Source organism: Anabrus simplex, chromosome 1 (genome assembly GCF_040414725.1).
Source record: "Anabrus simplex isolate iqAnaSimp1 chromosome 1, ASM4041472v1, whole genome shotgun sequence".
Classification (NCBI taxonomy): domain Eukaryota; kingdom Metazoa; phylum Arthropoda; class Insecta; order Orthoptera; family Tettigoniidae; genus Anabrus; species Anabrus simplex.
Genome location: NC_090265.1, coordinates 430956929 through 430983317, shown reverse-complemented (window position 1 = coordinate 430983317; position 26389 = coordinate 430956929). Strand labels below are relative to the sequence as shown.

Below are 26389 nucleotides of genomic sequence, written 5' to 3'. Positions count from 1 at the left end.
GTGACAGAAGTGAGGAGGGGTGGTATTTATTTAATGAGTGCAGGAGTGATATGGAAAACATCTGTTACTCTACCACCTAACAAACTATCAATTGAGGCATGTTCTTTAAGTTTCTCAGTGTGTACTGTGATACGTAATCTTTAGTAACATATCTGTTTCTCTCCGCGTTAAATGTTTTACCTAATCTGAGTATTACATTATTTTTCTTAGATTGATGGTGAACGAAATATTTCAAAGAGCACGTGCCCTTGTCCTGCGGGATTTGCAGAATCTTGCAGACATTGTAGCTACCGCTCCTCCAAGATAGATACACAACAAGCCCGAGGAAGACCATGTTCCACAAGGACTTCAAAGGAAAAATATTCTAAAGGGAACAAATTACAGATCTGTTCCCTGAGAAAATTTTAAAATACCATGCGCCAGCTTCTGCTTTAAAGTTAGATGACTTAATTAGCAATCCATCCCCTTTACTTCGAATTTTAGAAGCTGAAAATAGAACTGAAGTGGAACGTAAATGCAAACATGTAATTATTTGTTAGGATCAGCAGAGAATTATCATCATTAGTAGTAATAGTAGTAGCAGCAGGAGTAGTACTAGTAGTAGAAGAAGTGTAAACAATGGCATTTCTTGAAAGACAAGATACAGACTGAGTGACTGTGAACTTAGTTTCCAGACCTCGGAAGAAAGGGAACGGTCATATTTTGAAAATAATGTACGTAGGCCTATTAATGATGACAGGGTACGTACTAGAAATTTCTGTAACTTTTTTTATTACAATTTGTTTTAAGTCGCACCGACACAGGTAAGTCTTATGGCGACGATGGGATAAGAAAGGCATAAGAATGGGAAGAAAGCGGTCGTAGTGTTAAGGTACAGCCCCAGCATTTGCCAGGTGTAAAAATGGGAAACCACGGAAAACCATCTTCAGGGCTGCCGACAACGGGGTTCCAACTTCTGCAACTACTTGGAAACAAGCAAAAGGACCAGAATGGTATCAGCAAAGACAAGCTCGTATTTCGGTGATTAGCAAGGCACACACAATTAAAGTTTGAAGGGAATATTTTGATAGGCTGGCTATTTCCTTGTTGACAGATCCGCATATTGTAAGCGCTGAACTTTGGGGATGACTTGACGTTTTATTTCCGATGAAGTGAATATTGCAAATTCTTGTTGAGGGCGTGGGTTCCTACGAGGACCCATCAGGACTGAAAATAAAATATAATATATGAATAGTACTGTAAAACGAACGCAACAACAGCAGCAATTATGTAAATAATAATAATAATAATAATAATAATAATAATAATAATAATAATAATAATAATAATAATAATAATAATAATAATTAACATTAGGCTATTCCCGTAACGCGTCGTTTGCTTTGGTTAATAAATATACTGTTTAGAATTTGCACTTATTAAACATAAACAGCATTATACATACTGAGTTATTTTTCAAGTATATGTTACTGATTTTATAGACAGTAATTAAACAGTGTACTTTTTATGATGTACTGCTTGTGTCCATAGCTTTCGTCATTCAGTTTCAGTTTTCCACGCGGGGAACGAATAGACAATAACTGGCGTATTATTATTGTAGGTACTACTACACCCAACAACAACAAATGTTATTCCCTTTCCTCTTTCGTATCGTATCTACGTTTCCAGAGTTTCGATATCTGACATCTTAGCACGCGTTTATATTCTTACTCCGCTATTTCTATTACCCACCAATTAGTAACCAAACTTGCCACCAGAGTAGCGCGGTGCCTTACGGACAGTGAGAGCAACATGGCAAGAGTGGTACGTAATGACATTGTATAACCATATCATTTAAAACAGACAATTTTCACCAGATGATGTACTTTAATGAAAATAAATTAATTGAAGAATACAATACTTTGACGCATAAAGGTATGCCACCTTAATATAATGATCCTCCGGACAGTCTACAAACAGTTCAGAATCGAAACATTATACTCAAACGTTCAACGCACACGATCAAACAACCCTACAACTATAAAACTCCCCTTAAACTATTAAAACTTGATTAAAAAACACAATTATATACAGACCGACAGAGGAGCGCCATAGGCGCACCAGCAGCCTATAGGTAGTTCGGGAGATTGGTGACTCATACGGATGACGAGGGATGACCATTCCCCTCTTCAGATCAGTATAGCAGCGCGCGTCAATGAGCGACACCGAGACATCGTTACGTCATAATCTTTAAGAATATTTGAGAAGCTATCAGAATCAGCCACATCGTTCTACAGCCGTGAGCCATCCTTCAGGAACATCACCCAGACATAATAGGACTCCATCAACTTCACCGACTCTATCATCGGATAAAATGGAAGCTAAAAGCGAACTGTGGACGAATAGAGGATAATTCTCCCAGCCCTGATACCGGACGCAAGAAGCTACGTGTCAATATTTCATCTGAGGGACCTCTGGATCGACCTACACAACAACCAGCTCGGTCCGTGAACTCACAGGCATCGGAGCATCAGGCACTTTACCAACAGCCCTGGGAATTTCGCCTCTGAATCTTATTACCTCTACCATTTTCAACCTTCCCGGTCCATCAACTGCACCTGTCTACATTCCGGTAAATGTGGGAAGCTATGCTCAGCCCGCACAAAACCCAGCGCTTCCACCATACATCCGCAGCAGGAGTATTGTCACACCATTCACTTCATCAGCCCACACCATTCAACCACCGTTCTAAGTCATAAAGCTCACTCACACTGACGTATCTATGGCTAATTCACGCTTCATATATCAGCTCCTACCTCGCTTTACACCCGATCTCCAAGATCTCAAACTAGAAATCCAAAAATCCAGAGAGAGATTTAACCTCAAAACCATTTTTCAACAATTTCACTGCCAATATTGGGGCATACGAGTTTGTACCACACTGCCACGACAGCAACCTGAAGCAGCATCACCCGGCGAAACGTCCAGAACCCCTTACCAGACCACCGCCCATCCTCCCTGTCGCTGCTTATAGCGTCGACATGGACTTCACGGAGTACGAGGTGGCAGCCCAGCTGCAGTTGGACGGCCACACGATTTACCGTATCATCAGGATCCGGAACGCCAAGGGTCCCACCAACCTGGTCAGGATCCTTTCTCGAGACGTCGCGACGATGGACGCCCTGCTCAGGGACGGCGCCGTGGTGTACGGCCGCCTGTATAGGGTGGAACCAACCTGCAGCTCTCCGCCACGACAGATTTGGGGTCGGCGTTGCAACCGGTATGGCCACCTACCAGGAAAACTGTGCATTCAGGCTGAGGTATGCGCTATTTGCGCCAGTCAGGAGCATCCTACCGCCCATTGCCATAATAAGTCATCTCCAACATGTATTAACCGCAATCAAGCCCATTCGCCTTTTAGCTATAAGTGCAAAGCGAAGCCAGCTCTCGGACGTTCCCAACCCGAAACTGTTATCCCAATCACTTCTCAAGACCTCCCCACGCCTGCTTCTTCCTCCTCTCTACCTACCCCAGTTCTAAAAATAACATTCGTTTCATCACGATGTACTCCGGAACGTCCTCCCCTCCCACCGCCACCACATCCTATCCCAAATTCAATTAGCGGCCCGTCTAATACTTAATACTCATGTCGACGTTGCCTGTTCGGGGAACAAGATGTACTTCGTATTCTTTCCTATGAATATTCTCCCCTTTGTAGGTTAGTGTAATTACAGTTTTTTACGCTAACATCAGATCTTTAAAGTCAAAACGGCAGCTACTTTAACCCCTCCCCCTCCCGTCTCCCTGTATACCCCGGATGTTTTTGTACTGAATGAGACCTTTCTGACATGACGTCAAAACCCACAGTTTAACCTTTTCAACTTCTATCGCGAAGACCGTCACAGTGAAGGAAGGGGCGGTGTCGCTATAGGAATCAGAAATGAACTTACAGTTTTACAACACTCCTTCCTACCTTTACTAATCGTTTCAATGAATACCTCACTGTAGAAGTACTAACCTCCCATAAAGCACTAACAATCGCCACACTTTATATACCCTCCTTTAACTCTGTCCCTGCAGAATTAATCAAGTTCATCGATTCCAAATTGAACGATTATATAATTGTAGTGGATATTAACATTAATTCATACATACTAATCCAGCCAGTGGAATTTAACGATTTATGTGTTCCCACCCGGAATATGCACTTCCCTTGCCTTCCCACTCCACACCCTACCAATCCGTAACACAACTCCGGACGTCCAACCACCACCTACTTCTCTTGCTACTTCCATAACCATAAAACAGATTCTTTCTATTGGTAGTGACCACGCCCCCGCCCTCATAACACTTCCAGGTATCCTTCCCCATAAATGTAAGCCCCTCTTTAACCCCTACTAACCAGACGATTCTCACGAACTAACTAGAATAACTATCGACTAACAACCCTTAACCATCTCTACAACCTATCCCCATCCACCTCGATACCTAATCTCCTATCCCTCATTACTATAATAGAACAAGCAATCATTATTGCCGATAACCTCCACATACCACGTCACTCCTATCACCCTTCTAAATCCCCCAATCCCACCCAAAGCGCTGCGCTTATTACAACTAGCTCCTGACCTTTGCTACACAAACACCAGAACTAGATACCCTACTACCTTACAACGCCACCGTAGGACACTACGCCACTCCCATTCTTACATTAAAGCTATCAAAACTATGGACTGACAAACGCACCGAGCTAGCAGACTATCACGAACCTCGACAATTCTGGAATACATTCCGTCGACTTACCAAGACTAGTAAACCCTTCTCGATCTATCCTTTACATCATCCTATTAACCAACCACTTAGTGACAAGGGCAAAGCTGACTTTTTGTAGACCATTATAAAATAGTATTTTCTCCTTTCCAGCTCCTGACCAGATTCACCCTGACGAACCCACCATTAACAATCTCGCCAATCACCACCTTCCAGAAATCCAACCCTCCTTCCAACACTTCTCATAAGCAATTATTCCCATCCCTTAAACCCTCTCATTACCCCGCATGAAATGACTCAATACCTTAAGAAAAAGAAAACTACCTGCCCAGGTCCAAATCATATCACCTATCGCCACATAAAAGAAGCTGCACCTATCGTTATCGAAAAACCCAGCATTATGTACATCTCCATGTTATATACTGGATTTTACCCCGAACGCTGGCGTAAAGCCTACATACTCCTTTCCTTCAAGCCCAATAAGCTCCATTCTGACCTTCAATCTTACCGTCCAATAGCCCTCTTACCAATTCTAAGTAAGATCCTAGAAGGAATACTGAGCGAAAGACTATCCTCTCTTCTCAGCTCCCTAGGACGACTCCTTAAATCCCAAACAGGTTTCCGTTCCTAACATGTAATCCAAGATCATTTTATTGCACATCCCTGCTTCTCTTAAATCCTAACTTCGATTTATCTACGATATTCCTCATCCCGAACCTCCACTGCGATTATACCAATATGCTGATGACCTGGCTATCCTTACACCTTACGCCCTTACACCTAATGTTGCCAGCCTCACTAGAAAACTCCAAACATACCTAAACACCCTCGAAACCTGGTTCAACTCCTGGCACATGACTGTTAATCTTACTAGAATTCAATTTATAGTCTTTCGTTCCAAATCCCGCCTCTGCCGTCCCAGACATCTAGTCCCAATTACAACTTAGGACATTCCACTAACCGCGACCAGCCTCCTCACATACCTAGGAATACATTTCAAAACAACCTCAAATGACTCCACCACCTTAACTCAGTTTATAAGAAAGCTCTCCAACGTTTCGTAGTCCTCCGTATACTCACTGGCAACACGTGGGACTCAAACTATCCCATTTCCTCAAAGTCTATAAATACTTTATCCAACCCGTAATAACTTACGCCTCAATGACCTGTCTGACCGCTAACATGTGTATCATTTTATCGGATTCGCATTATTATTATTATTATTATTATTATTCCCATGCCATTGTCAACTTCAATCTTAAGCTGTTACTATCTACGTATTTTATATAAAAAATACTGAAAATTAACACTCAAGATCAGTTACTTTAATGCTGAAGAAAGCAAATTGTTTATTTTGTTTTTCAATTTATAATTTTAATTATGAATAGTGCTAAAAGTCTTTTGCACAGATACGTATGATTTACATTTTGATTTTAAATTTAATATCTTCTTTTTACCGAGATTAATATTTTAAAATGTTTACAACAATATTATTAACTCGAAAGTATAATTGAAATTGTACATATATTTCAAATTATGTGATGTGCATTAATGTAACCTTGTTGAAGATTTCAATAAACAGTGGGGGGTCAACTATGGCAGGTGTGGTGCGGGCTTGCGGCTGCCTCTGCACCGGGGCAACCAAATTTACTAACGCTGTATGTACAAACCATACTCAAGCAATAAATAAAATATTTATTCAATGGCCAAAGAACTGGTATGTTCGATAACTAGTGGCCCACCTACCCCCCCCCCCCACTCCGACTGGAGGGAAGGAATGGACGAACCTCTTGATGATGATGATGATGATGAAACACTATTCCATATTAAATTGTCTTGGGCGATGTTCTAAATACCCAAACATGAAGAACGATTAACATTGCAACCTTCTTCCGGTTTTTATGACTTTTGTTGTTCTCAGCAGTTATAATTTACTGTATATGCTTATTTTTATATCCTACATCAGGCGTAATGGGTCATAAAATCGATTTCATTCTGAAAGGTTCTGTTGTAAGGAGCTGGGATAAAACTACGGCAGAATCGCTGAGGGTCACTCAACGTGCCGAACGTCCTGAGTCTGAGTATTCCTCTCTTCATCTGCCGAAATTCAAATTCCGGTAAAAATATACACAATTTTCATACTGATTATTTCATCCCTATGCTGGTTGCCACAGTGGATCAGTGGTAGTGTCTGACTCATGATCATAAGCTTGCGGGTTCGAGCTCCGCTGACGTAGTATATTTTTTGAACGACGGCCAAAAATCTTAGCACTACATGTCATTGTTGTTGGCATATTATTAAATACAGATCTCTAGTGACGCACTAATCACTAGACAAAATCAAATTATTCAGCCACGGTATCCGTTTCAGTAGAATTGTGCTTTCCTTGCTAGATAGCAGCACAATCGAAATGTCGGAATTGGTAGGCAGACCGCCTAGACGGCACCACTTCAGAACGTCTGGAGCATGATAGCTGAGGTCATACCACTATTATTATTATTATTATTATTATTATTATTATTATTATTATTATTATTATTCTATTCCTCTACTTCAGATTCGCGTAAAACTAACTTCCGTGGCATTTCCGCGGGAGGAAAAACGAACTGAAGTAGTCTACTTGAATTACGTGGTTCACAGGCAATAAAATAAAACCTTGTCGTGACATGGGTTGCTTATCAAATTATTACACTGATATTAACGAGTTCTAGTCCATTTAACAAATTCATTTAAAAAAACTTAACATGCACGATTCGGAAAGCCATAACGACCTACTTGATGTACAAACACTACTCATTTTGACTGTGAGAGGACGAACCGGAAAGGAGGGAGGGATCTGGAAAATATATTATTCGGAGCGCTATCGCAACGAACGCGCGCATTCTCAGTTTCTCTCCCGTCAGCTTGTGCGAGGGCTACTACGACCGGGGAGGTGCTGCCAAGTGGAGCGGCGCGGAGGGGCAAGAGAACGGAGAGAATAGAGGGAGTGGACGAACAGACGGGCGACGGCAAATTGTTACGAACAGAGTCGCTCACAAGTGTGGCCCGCCGGGCGAAGAATCATGAGTGTACCGGTAGTTCTAAGTGCGGCACGGTCAACGTAGGTCGTGTTTTAAGTCTGCCTGCAAAAACGTTAGCACGCAACTAACGAGTATTCTGACAGGAGAGACGCAGCTGTCATAGTAGTTATATGGCAGGTAAGTCGAATATAAGAACCTGTTGTCATATTTACAAGGGAAACAAAAATAAATATGCAACATGTGAATCTATTAAGGGGGAAAATGTGGAAGATAAACCTTGATGTTAAGGACAGAACGTTGACACAATTTTCAGTCAAGAGAACGAGTAAAGAATTAAGAGATCCAATAATAAACAACTGCAGAAACGTTATTTCTAACACAGTAGACGTTCACATTAAAATTAGAACTACAAGGTAGTAAAAAGCTAACAGTGGGAGAAACTTGTTTCATCAAAGGGCTTTTTCTCTTTTCAATATGAAAACTGTTCATGAAGTAAAACACACATCCGTGATTGTAAGAATGTGGCGTAATTCAAGGTAATGAAAATTATTCGCAATAAAAGGTCTAAAATCGTAAGTCGATTTTAAACTGAGAAATACGCCTAGGAATGTTGGTCATATGATAGCAGCTCTATTGCAATTCACTCGTCTTCCTTTAGTTATATCCCTCACATCTAAAAATCGATAAAATGCAACGAAATATAGTCCTAGGTTCGAAGCCTGTCTTCATTACCGATTATATCACCCGTGGTGATTACTACTCCAACATCATTTTTTTAGAATAACAACAGTATCCAATGTTAATTTTAAAGTCATACCTTCCTGTGCTGTATAATAAAAGTTGTAAATAGTACCTAGTCTGAAGTAAATAAACCTGGTTTTGGTTCACTGCTGTAACACAATCACACAAAATCTGAAGTAGGATAAAATTCCCCAAATACTTCCATGGAATTTGTTTCTCTAACTAATCATGATAGTAACATGGCATCTACATGTAATAATAGTAGCCTAATTCATATTCTTCCACATGATTTAAAATCTAACATAACTCACATTAATAACAGAAACCAACATCTAAACATTTCTCTCCAAACTCCTGAGTATCATAACATTTAAGGTAAGTTCTAACTAACACTCTCCGAACTGAAGCCTTTCTTAAATATGTCTACAATGCACTTCGCAAATAAAAGCATTGAACATTTGGCTTCATTTAATATAAAAGTATCATTAAATAAATATTAATTTATATTATAGTAAAATTTCAACCCAAATTCATCCCTGGCAGAAAACAGCGTTTTCAAAGCATACATTTTCTGGTGCAGGTCAGAACAAATTTGTTAGACTCAATGACCTGTGTCAGTCTTATCTATGCCTTAAAGTGGTATTAATACTGGAAGTGTCACATATAGGGTTGGTTGGAGTGTTCACTTCAGAGGGCTTGACAGGCAGATATGTAGTAGTACCACCTTCTGGTTCACAGTGGAAATTGTATCTTTTCTTTTCTCTAGTCTGTCTATTCAAGACATTCAGGCACTCTATGACAGCTGACAGTGGAATTGCTAGGGATCTAAATTGCAAGCTTGTAGTTTTATGTAACTGTTGATATCATGATCATAGCTGTGGACCCTCCAGTTTTACGTGTAATCTAAACCATGAATTCCTCAAGGTAGTATTACTGGACCTTTATGTTTTATTATATATATCAATGATATGTGTAAAGAAGTGGATCAGAGATAAGGCTTTTTTCAGACGATGTTATTCTGTACAGAGTAATAAATAAGTTACAAGATTGTGAGCAACAGCAAAATGACTTCGATAATGTTGTGAGATGGACAGTAGGCAATGGTATGATGAGAAACGGGGTAAAAAGTCAGGTTGTGAGTTTCACAAATAGGAAAAGTCTTCTGAGTTTTAATTACTACATTGATGGGGTGAACGTTTCTTTTGGGGATCATTGTAAGTACCTAGGTGTTAATATAAAGAAAGATCTTCATTGGGGTAATCACATAAATATGATTGTAAATAAAGGGTACAGATCCTTGCACATGGTTATGAGGGTATTTAGGAGTTGTTGTAAGGATGTAAAGGAGAGGGCATATAAGTCTCTGGTAAGACCCCAACTAGAGTATGGTTCCAGTGTATGGTACCCTCACCAGGATTACTTGATTCAAGAACTGGACAAAATCCAAAGAAAAGCAGCTCGATTTGTTCTGGGTGATTTCCGACAAAAGAGTAGCATTACAAAAATGTTGCAAAGTTTGGGCTGGGAAGACTTGGGAGAAAGGAGACGAGCTGCTTGACTAAGTGGTACGTTACCAATATAAGTGGTTCGTTATTGGACATTATAAATTCTCCAGCTAACTCATTCCTGGCTGCCAGCGTTTCACCCCAGTGTGCTAAGTCGGGCTCAACAGTTGGTAAATAGCACACCCTCCAAGATGCATGGTTAGTGCATACCGTGGAAGCCACTGTGTAGGCTATTTGGAGCCACTGGCATTGCTAATGCACTATGAGAGACTGTCTCATTACCAAAAACTGATGCCTGCCTGGCCATCAGATATAGATGTTGATTCCCATAGGGAACCTGAAATATTTGTCCTGAATGAGTAAATTTAGAATACCAATACAAATGGTCCGTTACTGGACAATTTATAATGGAAAATTTATTATGTCCTGTGGTTTCCCCATTTTCATTTCCAAGCAAATGCCAGGATAGTTCCTACTCATAGGCCACAGCAAATTCCTTCCACTACCTTATCCAGTTTCATTTACCATCATTCATTTCATCTTCGTTAACTCATCAATTGAGGTTGGCAGCAGGAAGAGCATCTCACTGTAAAAACATGCCATATAAATTCATCTCACCACATTCCTGACACTGTATCAAGAAACGGGACTAAGGGGTAAACATACACTCTTAAAAGCCAGGATGCTAGCTAATACACAAATGATTATCCAAATGTAAAAATCAAAACCAGAATTAACATAGCAAGAAGTGTGTTTCTGAAAATATCTGTGCAACTGAGACTTCTGATTCAGAACTCAACGGCGTGACATGAACACTAAAAGCCTGGTCAATGAACTGACTGCAGGCCTTGGAAGTCCGATGAGTTGCAGAATGTTCAAGATCTCATGGGTAGAACATGTCACAAACAAGGAGGTACTACATCGTGCCAGTAAATCATATAAAGTCTTCTATCACAAAATGCAGGAAAGCAGCCTATTTCAATGACATCTTTCAAAATGATAAATACAGCTTCAAATAAATGTTCACAGGAGATAAACATGGGCACGAAGGTTATCCTGGGCGAGGAACCTCTGACAATGGTTCGGCACCTAGGATGGTGTTGGTGGTGATGGTTTTAAGAGAAAGTACAACTGAGCAACCATCCTCTATATAACACTAATCAGAGAGAAAAATGGAAGGGATCAGACACTTCGAAAAATGAAGGTATCGGCCAAAGGAAGGCAAGGGCCATGAAGGGCGTGAAAATGATGAAAGACTCCCTAGGCCTTGAGTGCTCTAATACCGTCGGGGTCAGAAAAGAACAAGAGTTGACCAAGGGAGGTTGGATAGGATACATGAAAATGTGGAGCCTAACACAAGTGGAAGCAATGCCATGTCTCAGCTAAGGGCCCCATGATCGCCAATCCACGCTCCAAAGTACAGAGCCCCTGGGGCCACTATTAGTCACTTCTTACGACAGGCAGGGGATACTGTGGGTGTCCCCCACAGAGGGACGGCACCTAGGATATAGCAACTATGATTTAGGAAAATACAAAATAGGAATAACTACTACTTTTTTTTTTAAAGAAGAACTCAAATGGTTACTACTGGACTCCAAGGTTACTGACATTCAGCCAATATTCAACTTACAGCCTTCTTCACATCATAATTAGATTAACAAATATTTCTCTCCCTACACTTTAAACTCTCCAGTACTGTTAGATATCTGGGAAGTAACACTTCACTGATAAGTAGTAAAACACACAATAGCTGTTTACTAGCATGCTGAACAACCACACACAGGTGTAATCCCGGTCACTAATATTCAGCTAAATACCGGTAGTAAGATAAAATCAAATGTATCTAAATGCCAAAAAGAGGAAAATATGCAAGGTTTGCTTGTATAGTATATAATAGCATCTCCTTTGAGGTAGTAACTGCTTTAAAGGGAAAAACACGATTATTAACCAATGATACCTATGTGTAGGAAAATAAGACTTCGTAGGTCTTGGAAACCTAAAACCACTGGATTCATTAAAGAATAAAGGTTAAAAAGTTGTCAATGAAGGTTGGTCAGGAGAGAGAGAGGAGCACAGCAGAAATAAGTGATGTCAGACTAACTTTGCATTCCACGATGCTCCTAACAAAGTATAAATCCCTAGAGGGAAATAACATTGTTCATATCTTAAATCACAGAGGTCATGACAATATGGAGCAATGTGTCTTCTATTAGTGTGGGGTTTAGGCCTTGATGACCTAGGCAGTGCCTAGGGTGGAATTTTCTCTCATTTAAAATTTTTCTATTACAGTGAAATGTATTTTTAAAATACTTGACAAAATGTTTCACAAGCAGAAGTTTGTTCTTGAACACCTTGTGATGAAATTTGCACATTGTTTTGTCGTTGCATCATCGCAGCAAGAATAAAAAGAAAGCACACAGGTGCATGTATAGTATTACATTATTATAGCATAAAAATGCTTGTATTAAATAAGAACACAGTGTTGAAAAAATTTGGATGTGCATCTATATGCTTTTTTTCATTTCACAGGATGATATGAGAGGCATCTGCCGTTGGCTGTGGCTGCTCCTACGAACAATCAATCGTTACCGCAGTGTGCTGCAGGTCTTTATTTTGCTGGTAGTGGGGACAGGTTATTGTCTCTTGCTTGGTAGCAGTGCTGTAACGGCTCAACATGATGCAGCACTTACCACAAGTATTAACCACAATTACAGCAAAGTCAAACATAAATTGCTGCAGGTAAACAAAGTAAAACTTTTATTATTAGACACTATCATTTGCTTACAATTCCATCTGAAGTAATTAGTTATGAACTAAAAGCAAAACTATAATAACTGTATAGTAGGTACGTGAACATACCACGAAAGCATGAAACAAATGTCAAAAATTGTGAAAGTTTCATGCTATATTACCCTAGTAATGCATGTTATATCTTATTTTCAGATTTGCACATCTCATTTCCTTATCTTTTAGCTACGTTTAATTTTATCCAGACACGAAAAAATTGTGAAACATATTTCTTACATTTACATGGGGAGGGTTTATCTTTCATTTTTATGACAGCTGCAACTTTACTTGGGAGACTTTCTCTCTAGGAGTCGTAACATCTCGGGACAAATCGTGACACATTCTTCCTGAAGTGTTATAGCCAGAGCAAGTTGTAATGCCCATTTTTGGGTTCTAGAGCAAAGTTAATCATAAAGAGGTTCTATGATGTTCAATTCATGATTCTACTCTCTATTTTCTGAACCTTAATGCCAGCAAAACATACCTTTAAAAAAAAAACCTTAGTTTGTGTCTGGGTTAATACATAATTTATATGTATCTAGGACAGGTAGAAAAGGGATTTATTTCCAGAATACTGCACTCCTCAGATAACCAATTATATCAGAACAAACAATTCGGAGAGAAAGTTCATAGGCTTTCTCTTCATAGTTAATTAACACATATTACTTTTAAAATGTCATCATGCTAATGAAATGCAATGCATTTTAAATTGTATCTTGGTAAAATAAAAAATGTTTTTATGTACAATACTTTAAGAAACTAGCCACTTTCACAGTCAAGAGCATGCTTCATGATAAGACTTTGAATGTGATGAAGGTGAAATTAAGCAGGTACAGTATCTTGATTTTTTACTTTGAAAATATTTCTTATTTTATGCTTCCTAAAAACAAAGGCTGCCAAAGACAAAGCATACTAAACAACGAGGAGAGAGACAATCGAACAAAATAGCTCTGACAGTCCACTTAAACAGCTGCCTAAAAAAATTAAGGAGTAAAAACATATTGCCAGCCTCCAAAATTAATAAAATGTCCATAATTGCTAAAGACTGATCTTTGTTCTCTTGAGGTCCAAAAACCCTATTTGCCTACAAGTAGCAAGTATTTAGTACTTCAATATTTTGTGACTGAAATTTACATGTTTTATTGAAATTACTCCTAGTGTTTTACCATATCTAAACCTTTCATCTTTTGTTCTTCCTCTCCTCTATCTGTTTAACTTATGCCAAATCTCATACTTCCATCATTCAGTTTGATGAACAACTCCTTCAACAAGTATTGATTTCCAAACCCTACGTGAAGCTGGTAAGCAGCAGAAAGCTCATTAAAGACTTGAAATAAACAGAACATGAACTTGGATTGGTAAGGAAAATGTCCATTGATGGATATAACAGTACGCAAAGATGTGGAATTTGTTCTTGTCGTTTTTGTCCATGTTTCACCTTGTCACTCCTCTGACTAACCTCATCACCAAATTTCAATTTACTGTATTCATATTCTCTTTTCTAGAGAGAGAGAGAGAGAGAGAGAGAGAGAGAGTGTGAGTGTGAGTGTGAGTGTGTGTGTGAGTGTGTGTGTGTGTCTGTCTGTCTCAATTAAAATAATCAACTAAGAATAACAAAAATAGTCAACATTACAATTTTTGGATATTCCTTCAGTCAATTTTCCTTTCTAATTTCTTCAGATGGTGGTTTGGCAGTTTTTTCTTTTCAGGTACAAAATTGATTTTCACTGTCCCAAAAACTTTGTTTTTTGTCTTATCCCTCTTTAAAAGGCAATGCTGGATTCAAGCTAGTCTATAGTATTATTTTCTGTTTGCCTAAGGATTATATAAAAATACACAATCAGTTCAGGGGTTTAGTGAAACATGTATAGACTTCTGTATGATACATAAATGGGATAAAATGGATGCAAGAGATTATGAGACAGATAGGGAATCTGCCACCTGGGCGACTGCCCTAAATGCAGATCAGTAGTGACTGATCGAGAGGACATCATACTATTTTCACCACAAAATAGCATGATTGTTGAAAACTATGTTAATATGTGTGTAGGACCTACATGAATTATCACTGGGGATCATTTGATTCCAAGATTGCAAGCCAGATGTTTAAAGGGGTGGAAAAAGAGTCAATTTCGCATGCATGTTGTACAATGTTGATATATAAAATATCTTTGGTGACACATTTCGTTTTTATCAGACAATGATTAAAACTCAGTTACAGAATGCCTTACAGAGATCCACTTTCTACCACCTGATATAGAAAAACAGTGTCAAAACTGACATGCTGGCAACCTAGTCAAATGAAAATTCCTGCACATGGTATCTGAAGCCATACTACTACTACTACTACTACTACTACTACTACTTGCTATTTGTTTTATACTGCACCAACTCTAGAGGTTTTCAGGCAACGATGGGATAAGACAGGGCATGGACTGGAAAGTATGCGACCGTGGCCTTATTTAAGACACTGTCCTAGCATTTGCCTGGTGTGAAAATTGGAAGTGATAGAAAATTATCTTGTGCTACTAACAGTGGGGCTCGAACCCACCATCTCCCAAATGCAAGATCACAGCTACATGAGTTGAACTGCGCAACCTACGTGCTTGGCATTTTTTATATTTTTTAGCGTACAGCATTTTTTTAAGTGCTGGGAGTGTCCGAGAACATGTTCGACTCACCAGTTCTGTAGTTGCCTTTTCCCATGTACCCCAAGGAGACAAACTACATCTACCGCTGTGTGAGGGTGTTGTCTGTGCGTATAGGCGAAATTTTTTTTTGCAAGTTGCATTACGTCGCACTGACACAGATACGTCTTATGGTGACAATGGGACAGGAAAGGGCAAGAGGGCAAGGAATGGGAAAGAAGCGTCTGTGGCCTTAATTAAGGTACAGCCCTAGCATTTGCCTGGTGTGAAAATGGGAAACCACGGAAAAACATCTTCACGGCTGCCGACAGTGGGGTCGAACCCACTATCTCCCGAATACTGGATACTGGCCGCACTTAAGCGATTGCGGCTATAGAGCTCGGTGGGCGAAATAGTACAGTCTAGGAATGGGAACAAAGTAGTTGCCTGGGGATGAAATGGAAAACCACAGAAAACCAATCTGAAGATGGCGAACAGCTATCTCGCGACCTAGCACCCATTAAACTGGCCCTATCACAATGCTCCGAGCTAACCTATTTGGTGGTATTATTATTATTATTATTATTATTATTATTATTATTATTAAATGGGCTTGGGTATGGTTTTGTTTATCAAAGTTTTTCTTGATACACAAATACCATTAAAATCCGATATCCTTATCCTTTTACCAACTTCTATTCATACAAATAATATTTTGTTATTTATCATAGGAATACACTACCTGATCGAAAGTATCTGGAAATAGCCAACATTAATATGAATGATGATGATGATGATGATGCTTGTTGTTTAAAGGGGCATAACATCGAGGTCATCGGCCCCTAATGGTACGAAATGAAATGACAACAAAATATTCAAAATCATCCACTGACCAAAAGAAAAAAAAATCGTTATGAAGAAGGAATGGATGGACATGAAGCAAAAAAAAAAAAACAACAAAAAACGAGCAAACAAAAAAATGAGTGGATTCAACTCAAAAAAAGGATCATATATAATTTATTATTGACCAAGGGACCACTCATAAAGCAGAAACCTGAACCGCGGATGCTGGATGTCTAAAGGGGTGCAAAATCCATGTCTAAGGCCCCACAGAATGGTATATGTCGCGAGTAAAGTAGAACTATGCTATCTGTCATGTTGGGGTACTAATCAAAAGTAGCGATGACTCACAGTGTTCCACACAAGATGGTACTAATCACAAGTATTGTACTTCGTACAGGTAACGCAGACCTATGGCGTTTCTCACACAATGGCGCCACTCATAGCCAACACAAACCAACGAGTTTCCTCACCTAGGTGTACTAGGCACGGGTGCCGGTCCCACGGGCCCCGTAGTGTTCCTCACGTAGTGGGTACTAATCACAGGCAACGCAGACCCACGGTGTCGCTCATATAGTGGTACAACTCACAGGCAATGCCCAGACCCGTGGTGTTTCTCACAATGGTACTAATCACGGGTACTGGAAACCCACAGGGGAACCACTCTCTGCTGCTACTAATCACAAACCTATTGTGTACCAAATATAGTGGTACTACTCGTAAGTAAAGGCGACCATGGTGTTCCCCGCGTGATGGTACTAATCAATAGTAGTTTCATGGTTCTAATACCAGCATCCCTTGGTTGCCCCTTTTAATCGCCCCTTACGACAGGCAGGGGATACCGCGGGTGTATTCTACATGTGCGTCCCCCACCCGCAAGGGGTCATTAATATGAAGTTGTCCACCTTTTGCCTTTATCACAGCCATGACTCTGTTGGGGAGACTTTCCACAAGGTGTCTGAATGTTTCCATGGGAATGGCATCCCGTTCTTCTTGAACAGCTGTAGCCAGAGAACGTTTTGATGATGGACGATGGGATCTGAAACAAAGTCGCTGTTCTAACTCATCCTACAGATGTTTTATTGACTTTAGGTTGGGACTCTGGACACGCCAGTCCAGTTGTAGAATATTACTATTCTTAAACCAATGGGTTACAGTGCATGCTTTATGGCCCAAAGCGTTATGTTGGTATTAACAATGGTCATCACTGAACTGGTATTTAAAGGAATACAATATGAAAGCTTTTAAAACGTGTTGATATCCTTTTGCGTTTAAAGTGATATTCAATCTTACAAGAGAGCCAAGACCATGCCATGAAAAACATTCCCCAACCATACTTCCAATTCCTCTGAACTTCACTGCTGGTATTAAAATTCAGCTACATAGCATTCCCTGAGCATTCTCCGTACCCAAATTTTCCGATCTGATTGTCACAATTTATACCATGATTCATCACTCCAAATTACATGTTTCCATCGTTAGAGTGTTCAGTGGCATCACTCTTTACATCACTCCAGGCGCTACTTTTTATTAAGGAAAAATATTTGATTTATGGGTAGCTGCTTGACCATGAAACCCTATTCTTTTTAATTCCCGGCGCACAGTCACGGAACTGGCTGTACTTTGCGTACCACTTAGAAATTTCCTGGTGATTCTTTCGAAGCGATGATTTTCTCACACCACCATTTTTAATGTTCATTGGTCCCCGAGTTTCAGTACACGTGGCACACTCCAGGTAGGAAGCCACTAAGCTCACCTGACCTAACTATGTTGTTCAGTATGGCAATGAGCAATACAAACCACTGTGCACATTCTAATACCGGTACAACGCATCATTTGTTGTTTACTTTTTTGTTTTCTTGCTAGTGGCTTTATGTCGCAATGACACAGATAGGTCTTATGGCGATGATGGTATAGGTAAGGCCTAGGAGTTGGAAGGAAGCGGCTGTGGCCTTAATTAAGGTACAGCCCCGGCATTTGCCTGGTGTGAAAATGGGAAACCACGGAAAACCATCTTCAGGGCTGCCGACAGTGGGATTCGAACCCACTATCTTCCGGATGCAAGCTACAGCCATGTGCCTCTAACCACACAGCCAACCGGTTTGTTGTTTACTAGTGTACAGGGGTGTCTGGATACTTTTGATTAGCTAGTGTATATTACACACTATTACATAAAGATGACCAAAGTATTCTGATAATCTAAGAGTAAAACTTAATTCCACGTATCAATCATTCAATCAATCAACCAATCAATCATCTGCATGTAGGACTGTCACCCAGGTGGAAGATTCCCTAGCAATTGTTTACCTATTTAAAAAAAAAAAAAAATGTTTTCAAAGAACTTGGAAATTTATCGAACACTTCCCTTGATAACATATTCCAACCCCTTACTCCTTACCCTATAAATTAATATTTGTCCCTTTTTGTCCTCTTGAATTCCAACTTCTTTCCTACTTTTAATAGTTCCGTTCAAGCTTATTCGTCTACTAAAATCATTCCACGCCATCTCTGAAATGACAGCTCAAAACATATACCACATAATCGAGCATCTCATCTTCTTACTCCCAAGTCTTCCCACACTAAAGTTTGCAACATTTTTGTAACACTAATCCTTTGGTGGAAATCACTGAAAACAGATTGTGCTCCTTTCCTTTGGATCTTTTCCAGTTCTCGTATCAAATAGTCCTGGTGTGGGACTGGAACCATACTCTAAGTGGGTATGCCCTCTACATTGCAATGGCTGCTACCCAGTCATATGCAAGGGGACGTTAAACCTATACTATAAGGCAGTTGTGTGACGGTTAAGTAGACATCACAATCATGAATGTGCTGTTAGTAATATAGGTTAGGAACAGAAATTAGTTTCGTTTCCTATAATCATTGGTACAAAAGACTTGGAGCAATACCCTGCCAATATCTGGTTCGCATTTCTTAAAAGCGGATAAAGTATTACATCAAGAGAAATATATACTTCCATTTAGGACTGAAGAAAATCATGACATAACAGCATAAAATCAAGTAAATTCAATTTTCACTGCAAATTGATCCTAGAATCCCAAAATTCTGTTGGTGACAAATATTTTAATAATCATGGGATACCTTTAAAATATAATTTTCTTACGACACCCAGTTTTATAACATTATTGGCATTTACAGAGTATGTAAAGTTCCTTAGCTAAATGGCCAGCATAAAGGCCTTTGGTTTTGGAGGGCCCCAGTTTTATTCTAGCCGGATGGGGAGTTTTGGCATGTTTGGTTAATTACTTAGGCTCAGTGCCTGTCTGATCTCTACAATTACAAATAAAACTACCAATCACCACAGAAATATGAAATAGTGAATGTCAGGAAAAGCATCCAGCCATAGAAATTGGCATAATTCACATGTGCCATAAAAGTAATAATTGGCATATGTATTTACAAGGAGTAGCACATTTGTAATACTATTTACTCAAAATGTTTAAAAATTGCCTATTATCAATATTGTCAATAACTGCTATACTGTATTTTCAGAGTGAACAGAAGTTAACACGGTATCACAGAATGGTAACAACTTACTTTTCCCATCAGAAAATCAATGAAATTATTCCATTATTTCTAGCAAGAAGCTACACTCAAGGTGACACCTGGCCAGAATGTTGTGGAAGATGAAGGAGTTGATTTGGAAGATTTGGAAACAGAGCTACAAGCTCGACGTCAAAGGGTTTGGGATGTCTGCCTCGAGCATAATCTGCACAATAAGGGACAAGCTAATGCATGGGAGTTCTTTGTTGATGCAAAACATAGCCTGGTGTGGTGCAACATATTCAAAGCAGCCAGTTCAACTTGGATGTATAACTTCAACTTGCTTGGTAAGTTAAAAAAACAACCTTGCACTGCTACCTACAACCACCTCTATATGGTTCATATGGTGAGATATCAAGACTTCCATGGCCACATCCAAAGTTTAAAACTAGGGCAGTCCGTGAATATTTTGTCACAAACAAAGCAGAGGAAGGAGAGTTGTTCTTCCTGTTTTGGATCTCTATTTCACACTGTCTCCCTCATTTCAGTATGAGATAACAATCATCTCATTAACAGTATACCTTGTATGGTGACTAGTTGTAATAAATAAAACTGTTAATATTACTATCAAGAGTTGCTCTAAGATGGTATAACGTAAACAGGTCAGACATGTTGTCAAGGAGTTTTAACGATGAATGTCCCAACAGATTAATAACTAAGTTGAAGATGAAGCGTTTCGAGAGTAAAAGCTCTTTCAAAAGAATTAGACTATTATACTATTAAATATATAGTGGAACCATTTAATAAACCTTCAGTTTAAACTGCACAAACAAATTTTGTCAAACCCACAATTTAACATAGTACGGGCATCATATACGCAGCAAATACGGTTTTCTTAACTAATAAATCATCACAAGCTGGAAATATGTCAAAGTCTCTTCTAGTAAACATAGATGACAGTTCTTTATACTGCTGCTAGAAGGGACCATTGACCCTTGCCGGATAGAATATGAATGCTTGTTTTGAAGAGTAGCAAGCACGGGTTCCACATGTTTTATTTTCCCGCTTGCTTCTACAATGGCGTTACAGTTTCTTGTTCTTTAAGAGATAGCGTGATAGAAATTGGCAAGACCTATAATAGAGCAAAGTCAGCTTAGAAAAGTCATTAAAAGAAGACTGGAAAATGACCAAGGAAAGAGATGTGATGGTATTATGAAAACTACAATACACTTCTCTGCTTACCTAAATGTTTCAAACTTTATCACGCAAAGATAAAAATTTCTTAACTGGGACTGTAGAAAAAGGATTACTTTTAGCAATCATATTTTTTTCTATTAGCGAATTGATACTAATGTAACAATGTTAGATGTGAATATGAAAAAAATTACATACATGACTTGAAATAAATTAAAAATATAATAAGCTCAAAAACATGGTAACTGCATCAAACTCATAAGGCATCACTTAATCTTGCACGAGCCCACTTTCCTCAGCCTGTCATCCAGCAGCTACAAGTAGATCTTCCACAATATATTGTTCATAGATTCCAGAATTTATGTGCTAATGAGGAATATTATTTTTCATATTTCAGTGTCAACAATAAAAGAGCCAAGTTGGTTTAGTGCTGAGACAGATAATTGTAGTTTCAGATACATAAATAATAATTTATTTAGCTCAAAGAGTGTCAAGTTATGAAGCCTCAAAATATGGCTAAAATGCCTGGTATACAGCAGTTAACACATTACAAATATCCCAGTATTCTGTGTGTTAAAGGATCAAATTCCCTTTTTTTGAGGCTGGAATGAGTAAATCAACGGCTGAGTACTGGCTTTCTGACCTCAACCTGACAGGTTCAATTCTGCCTCAGTCCCGTGGTCTCTGAAGGGGCTCAAATATGCCAGTCTTGTGTTGGTAGACTAACTGGCACATAAAAAAAAACTCCTAGGGAAAAAGTTTCAGCATTTCGGCATCTCTTAAAGCTGTAAAAGTAGTTGGTGGGATGCAAAACCAGTAACATTATTATTATTATTATTATTATTATTATTATTATTATTATTATTATTATTATTATTATTATTATTTCATTTTTCAAGTGAACACTAAATGGAGGTTTCACAAATAAATATTTAAAAAATATTCAGGATTATTATCCACTTTTAATTGTATGTTCTACAAATTACAAGAAGCTTTTCCACGATTTTGACCTATCTTAAAATTTGTGAACCTTTAGAGACGCTCCTCATTTAATGGTATTGAATATTTCAAAACTTCATGTCCAAAAGCCTCTATCTTGAGCATGCTATAACAAAGTTATTAACAATTCTGCATAAAATGTTATGAAAAGATAGAATAAAAATTATAAAGTTATGAGTTAATAGCAATTAGATAAGTGTAACTATCCAGACAGTCTAATTACAGGCAAAACAATATACTGCTAACAGATTATAGAATTCATGATCTAATGAGGAATATTATTTTTCTTTTTAGCTGGCTACAGGGAATATTATCTGCGCCGCACTCGTAAGACACCACTTAATCTTGCAAGAGCCCATTTTCCTCGGCCCACCATTCAGCAGCTGCAAGCAGCTCTTCCAGAATCTTTATCCTTCCTCATAGTCCGGGAGCCTTTTGAGAGGCTCCTTTCAGCATATCGCAACAAGATAGAAGGACTCAGGCATAGATTTTATCGGAAATTGGGACGAGAGATGGTGCTCAAATATCGTACCAAAACTGAAGAGTATGCTGCTCTCCATCCAGAACGTAACATTACAATACCAGCAATGGGGCCAACTTTCTCAGAGTTTGTCAGTTATGTGATTGATACAGGTCTTTCTACAACTCATCCAAAATTTGATGAACACTGGGCACCTTATTATTCCTTCTGTACACCTTGTCATGTTAATTTCACAGTGATAGCTAAATTAGAGACTCTTACAAGAGATGAAGAATATATTATCCATCGAGCTGGCCTGGAAGAAATCTTAATGCCTTCTAAATCCAAAGATAGGCCAAAGCAAGTTATAAACAAGGCAAGAGGAGGAAAAGCCACAAGTGATTTGGTGCAAAAATACTACAATCAACTCACAGATGAACAGTTAAATAAACTATACCAAATTTATGGCATCGACTTTGAAATGTTTGGTTACAATGCATCAAAATATTTCAAAATGGTTCAGAAAGAGGAGTAGCACAATCCACTACACTAGTTCCTGGGCACGGAACTTCAGCATAACATTAGGTGTTTCCAAGTGACCACGAGGACATTATAACAAAGCAATAAAGTGAAGAGAAATATATGCCATGGTATAAAACTTCAAAAACTAAATGAAGTATAAGGTCACACCCATGGAGAGGATAGAAATAGGAGATAAATACCCAATATAAAAAGAATAATTGCTCATACAGTATAATGAACTGATTACTAAGATACCAAAGACTTTGATAAAAACATGCTTTAAGAGCACTTGAAGAATTTCACTTCAATTTTTCTATTCATGTCCCTTTTATGTAAATTCTGAACATCAGCAGAAGGTATGCTTGAAGAAGTTAGCTGAATACAGCATAAATACGGTTCAGATCAATGGTATCTAGATCATTCCAAGCTCTTAGAAAAATATTCTCAAAAAGTAACTTCCACATATGAAAAACATATTCGTAAGTAATTTTTTGTCACGTAATCAAGGCAGTTCATGCCTCACAATCATTCCATGAAATGAAACTGCTTTTACGAAATGTTGCTTCTGGAGCATGATATGGCTAAGATTTCAAATAATAAGCAATTTCTTGAAAATACTTGTACAATATAATAATTTACATTTAAAACAACTGATGGAAATGTTACAACATTTCAAATTAATATCTGGAAACAAAATGAGTTTAACAACAACAAGGAATATTGCTCACTTATATCTTAAAGAAAAAAGAGTTATGTCACAAAATGACTGTTCCTTGCTTTAAGTAGTGTAATCAGTGGCAAAGGGCAAACAAGATATTTTAGATTTTTTATACACTATATTTTAACAAAGTTTTTCATTCAAGGGACACACAAAATTTCACCTATTTCTGATATTTTTTAAAATGTTAAGACATTCCAAGGAAAGGCTGTCTGTAAGGTCCAATTAAAATATATATATTTTAAAAATCGAACCGTAGATCTTGAACGAATTCAGAATGACTAATAATAGTGCAGTGTTCTGATAATAGCACAACAGTTACTTTTAAGTACTGGTACTTGGTAGTAAAATTAGGGTTTGGAAATAGGACCACCGAAGCGATATTTTTCTACATGGATCACAATTTGGAATTTATCTTTCTTTACCCCCCATAGTGAGATATGTGATACACTTCTGAACCAATAAAACACAAATTTCCCCAAACACCTATAAAACAGTCTTGTACGCTATTAAAAATTCATATACAAAGCTATTTTTGGAAGTACGGACTAATACTTGGCTAATACAACATTTACACTAAGGAACCAAAAATGATTGAAGACTTTATAGGACCAACTGAAAAGCCAGTTTATGAAGAACAATCATGTTACTAGAATAAATAAAGCATAACAGTCCTGTTTGCCAACTGAGTTATTAGGTCTTTTATTGTTGTAAATGAAAGTTTAGTATTTATTAACCTTTAGAGAAACAAATTCTGTAATAAAGCTGTGAATAAAAGTTTTAAAAGCTAGAAAACCCCCAGGAAAATTTGTAACTATTCTTCAAAAATATGTTGTATAATAAAATGACGATTTCTGAGTGTACATCATGTTTTATTACTAAACAGAAAACTTGAATCCTAGGGACTAATTTTATACAAGCAATAATAAGTGAAAATAAAATTACTCCAGAAAATTTATTTTCTAGTCAAATTTATGTATTTAGATGTATAGATTAAATGGAACTGTACAGGGTAAAGTTTGGCAAGTGTGCTAACCATTTCAGAGACCACTAACTGGTGGTCAACCCTCCAGTAATCTAGCTGTCTCTTGCATATGGCTGGCTGCAAATAAAAATATAAGAAGTATACTGTGAATAGGAAGGACTGCAACAAATATTGAGGTATTTCATTGATCAGTATACTAGGCAAGGTGTTCACTGGCATATTTTGAAAGGGAAGATTCGATCCATGATTTAGGGTAAATTGGATGAAAACCAGTGTGATTTCAGACCATAGAGGGGCTGTCAGTATAAATGCAATGGGAGGAATAGATGTGTTTATGATTCGTAGATCTAGAGAAGACATGACAGAGTACCAAGGGAAAAGATGTTGTCTGCACTGAGAGATTATAGGATTAAGGGTAGATTATTAAAAGCAATCAAATGCACTTATGTTGAAAATTGGGCTGCAGTGAAAATTGATGGCAGAATGAGTTCTTGGTTCAAGGCACTTACAGGGGTTACACATGACTGTAATCTTGGACCTTCGTTGTTCATAGTTTACATGGATCATCTACTGGAAGCCATGAAGTAACAGGGAGGGATTCAGTTAGGTGGAAATGTAGTAATTTGGCCTGTGCCGACAATTTGGTCTTGATGACCAAATGTACTGAAATCCTGCAGTCTAATATCTTGGAACTTGAAAGTAGGTGGAATGAATATGATATTAAAATCAGTCAATTAGACTAAAGTGATGTCAGTAGGGAAGAAACCTAAGAGAATTGAATGTTAGGTAGGGAATACAAAATTAGAACCGGTAGATCTTTTCTAGTATTTAGGATGTGTATTCTCCCAGGATGAAAGTATGGTGAGATTGAATCAAGGTGCAGTAAAGCTAATGCTGTAAGTTCACAGTTGCAGTCAACAGTATTCTGTAAGGAAGAAGTCAGCTCCCAGATAAAAACTATCTTAACATTAGTCTGTTCTCACACCAACATTGCTTCATGGGGGTTAAAACTGGGTGGACTCATTCATAAGTTATAAGTAACATACATGAAAGTAGCAAGAATGATTGCTGGTACAAAAGGTGGGAACAGTGGCAGGAGGATACTCAGAATTAGGAGAAAGGGCTGTTAGGAAAGAACTCTACTGATGAAGCTGTATACATAAACCAACTTTGGTGTTGAGGCGAATGGAGGAGGAGGAGAAAGGGCTGTTAGGAAAGAACTCTACTGATGAAGCTGTATACATAAACCAACTTTGGTGTTGAGGCGAATGGAGGAGGATAGGTTACCTAGAAGGAGACAGGGCTCGGTCATGGAGGAAAGAGAAGTAGACAGGGACCAAGATGACAATGATTAGATACAGTTTCTAATGATTTAATGATGAAAGATATGGAACTAAAAATGCCACAGAGATAGTTACAAACAGAGGATTGCAGGGGCATTTAGTAAATTAGCAGAGGCTTGCAGACTGAATGCTGAAAGGAATAACAATACAGTATAATGAAAATTTATGTATGTAGTAATCATTTATGATAAAAGATACTGGAAGCAATTTCCCTTGAAAGCTTGTAGGCATCACTGACATTTTGTGAATATAATTATGACTCAGCACACTTTGTCATAAAACTTTTTTTACATGAAATAGTTTGTTTTAACTCTTTCTTGGTATGCAGTTTAAATCAACTACACCCATTTTCTTTACTCACAGATACAAGTATATAGGGGTGAGGTCAAAAGAGTGG

General features: G+C 38.3%; 2 protein-coding genes across 4 annotated transcripts in view; one reads left to right on the top strand and one right to left on the bottom strand.

Moving 5' to 3' along the window:
* Positions 1-26389, bottom strand: part of LOC136856906 (calcium uptake protein 1 homolog, mitochondrial) — a 359229-nt gene that overhangs the window by 241298 nt on the left and 91542 nt on the right. The gene's annotated exons all lie outside the window — the stretch shown is intronic.
* LOC136867005 (carbohydrate sulfotransferase 11) lies at positions 7672-24527 on the top strand. Its single transcript, XM_067144106.2, has 4 exons — positions 7672-7947; positions 12546-12755; positions 19869-20118; positions 22259-24527. Exons 2-4 carry the CDS (start codon positions 12552-12554, stop codon positions 22957-22959), a joined length of 1155 nt encoding a protein of 384 aa, XP_067000207.2. The 5' UTR covers positions 7672-7947; positions 12546-12551; the 3' UTR covers positions 22960-24527.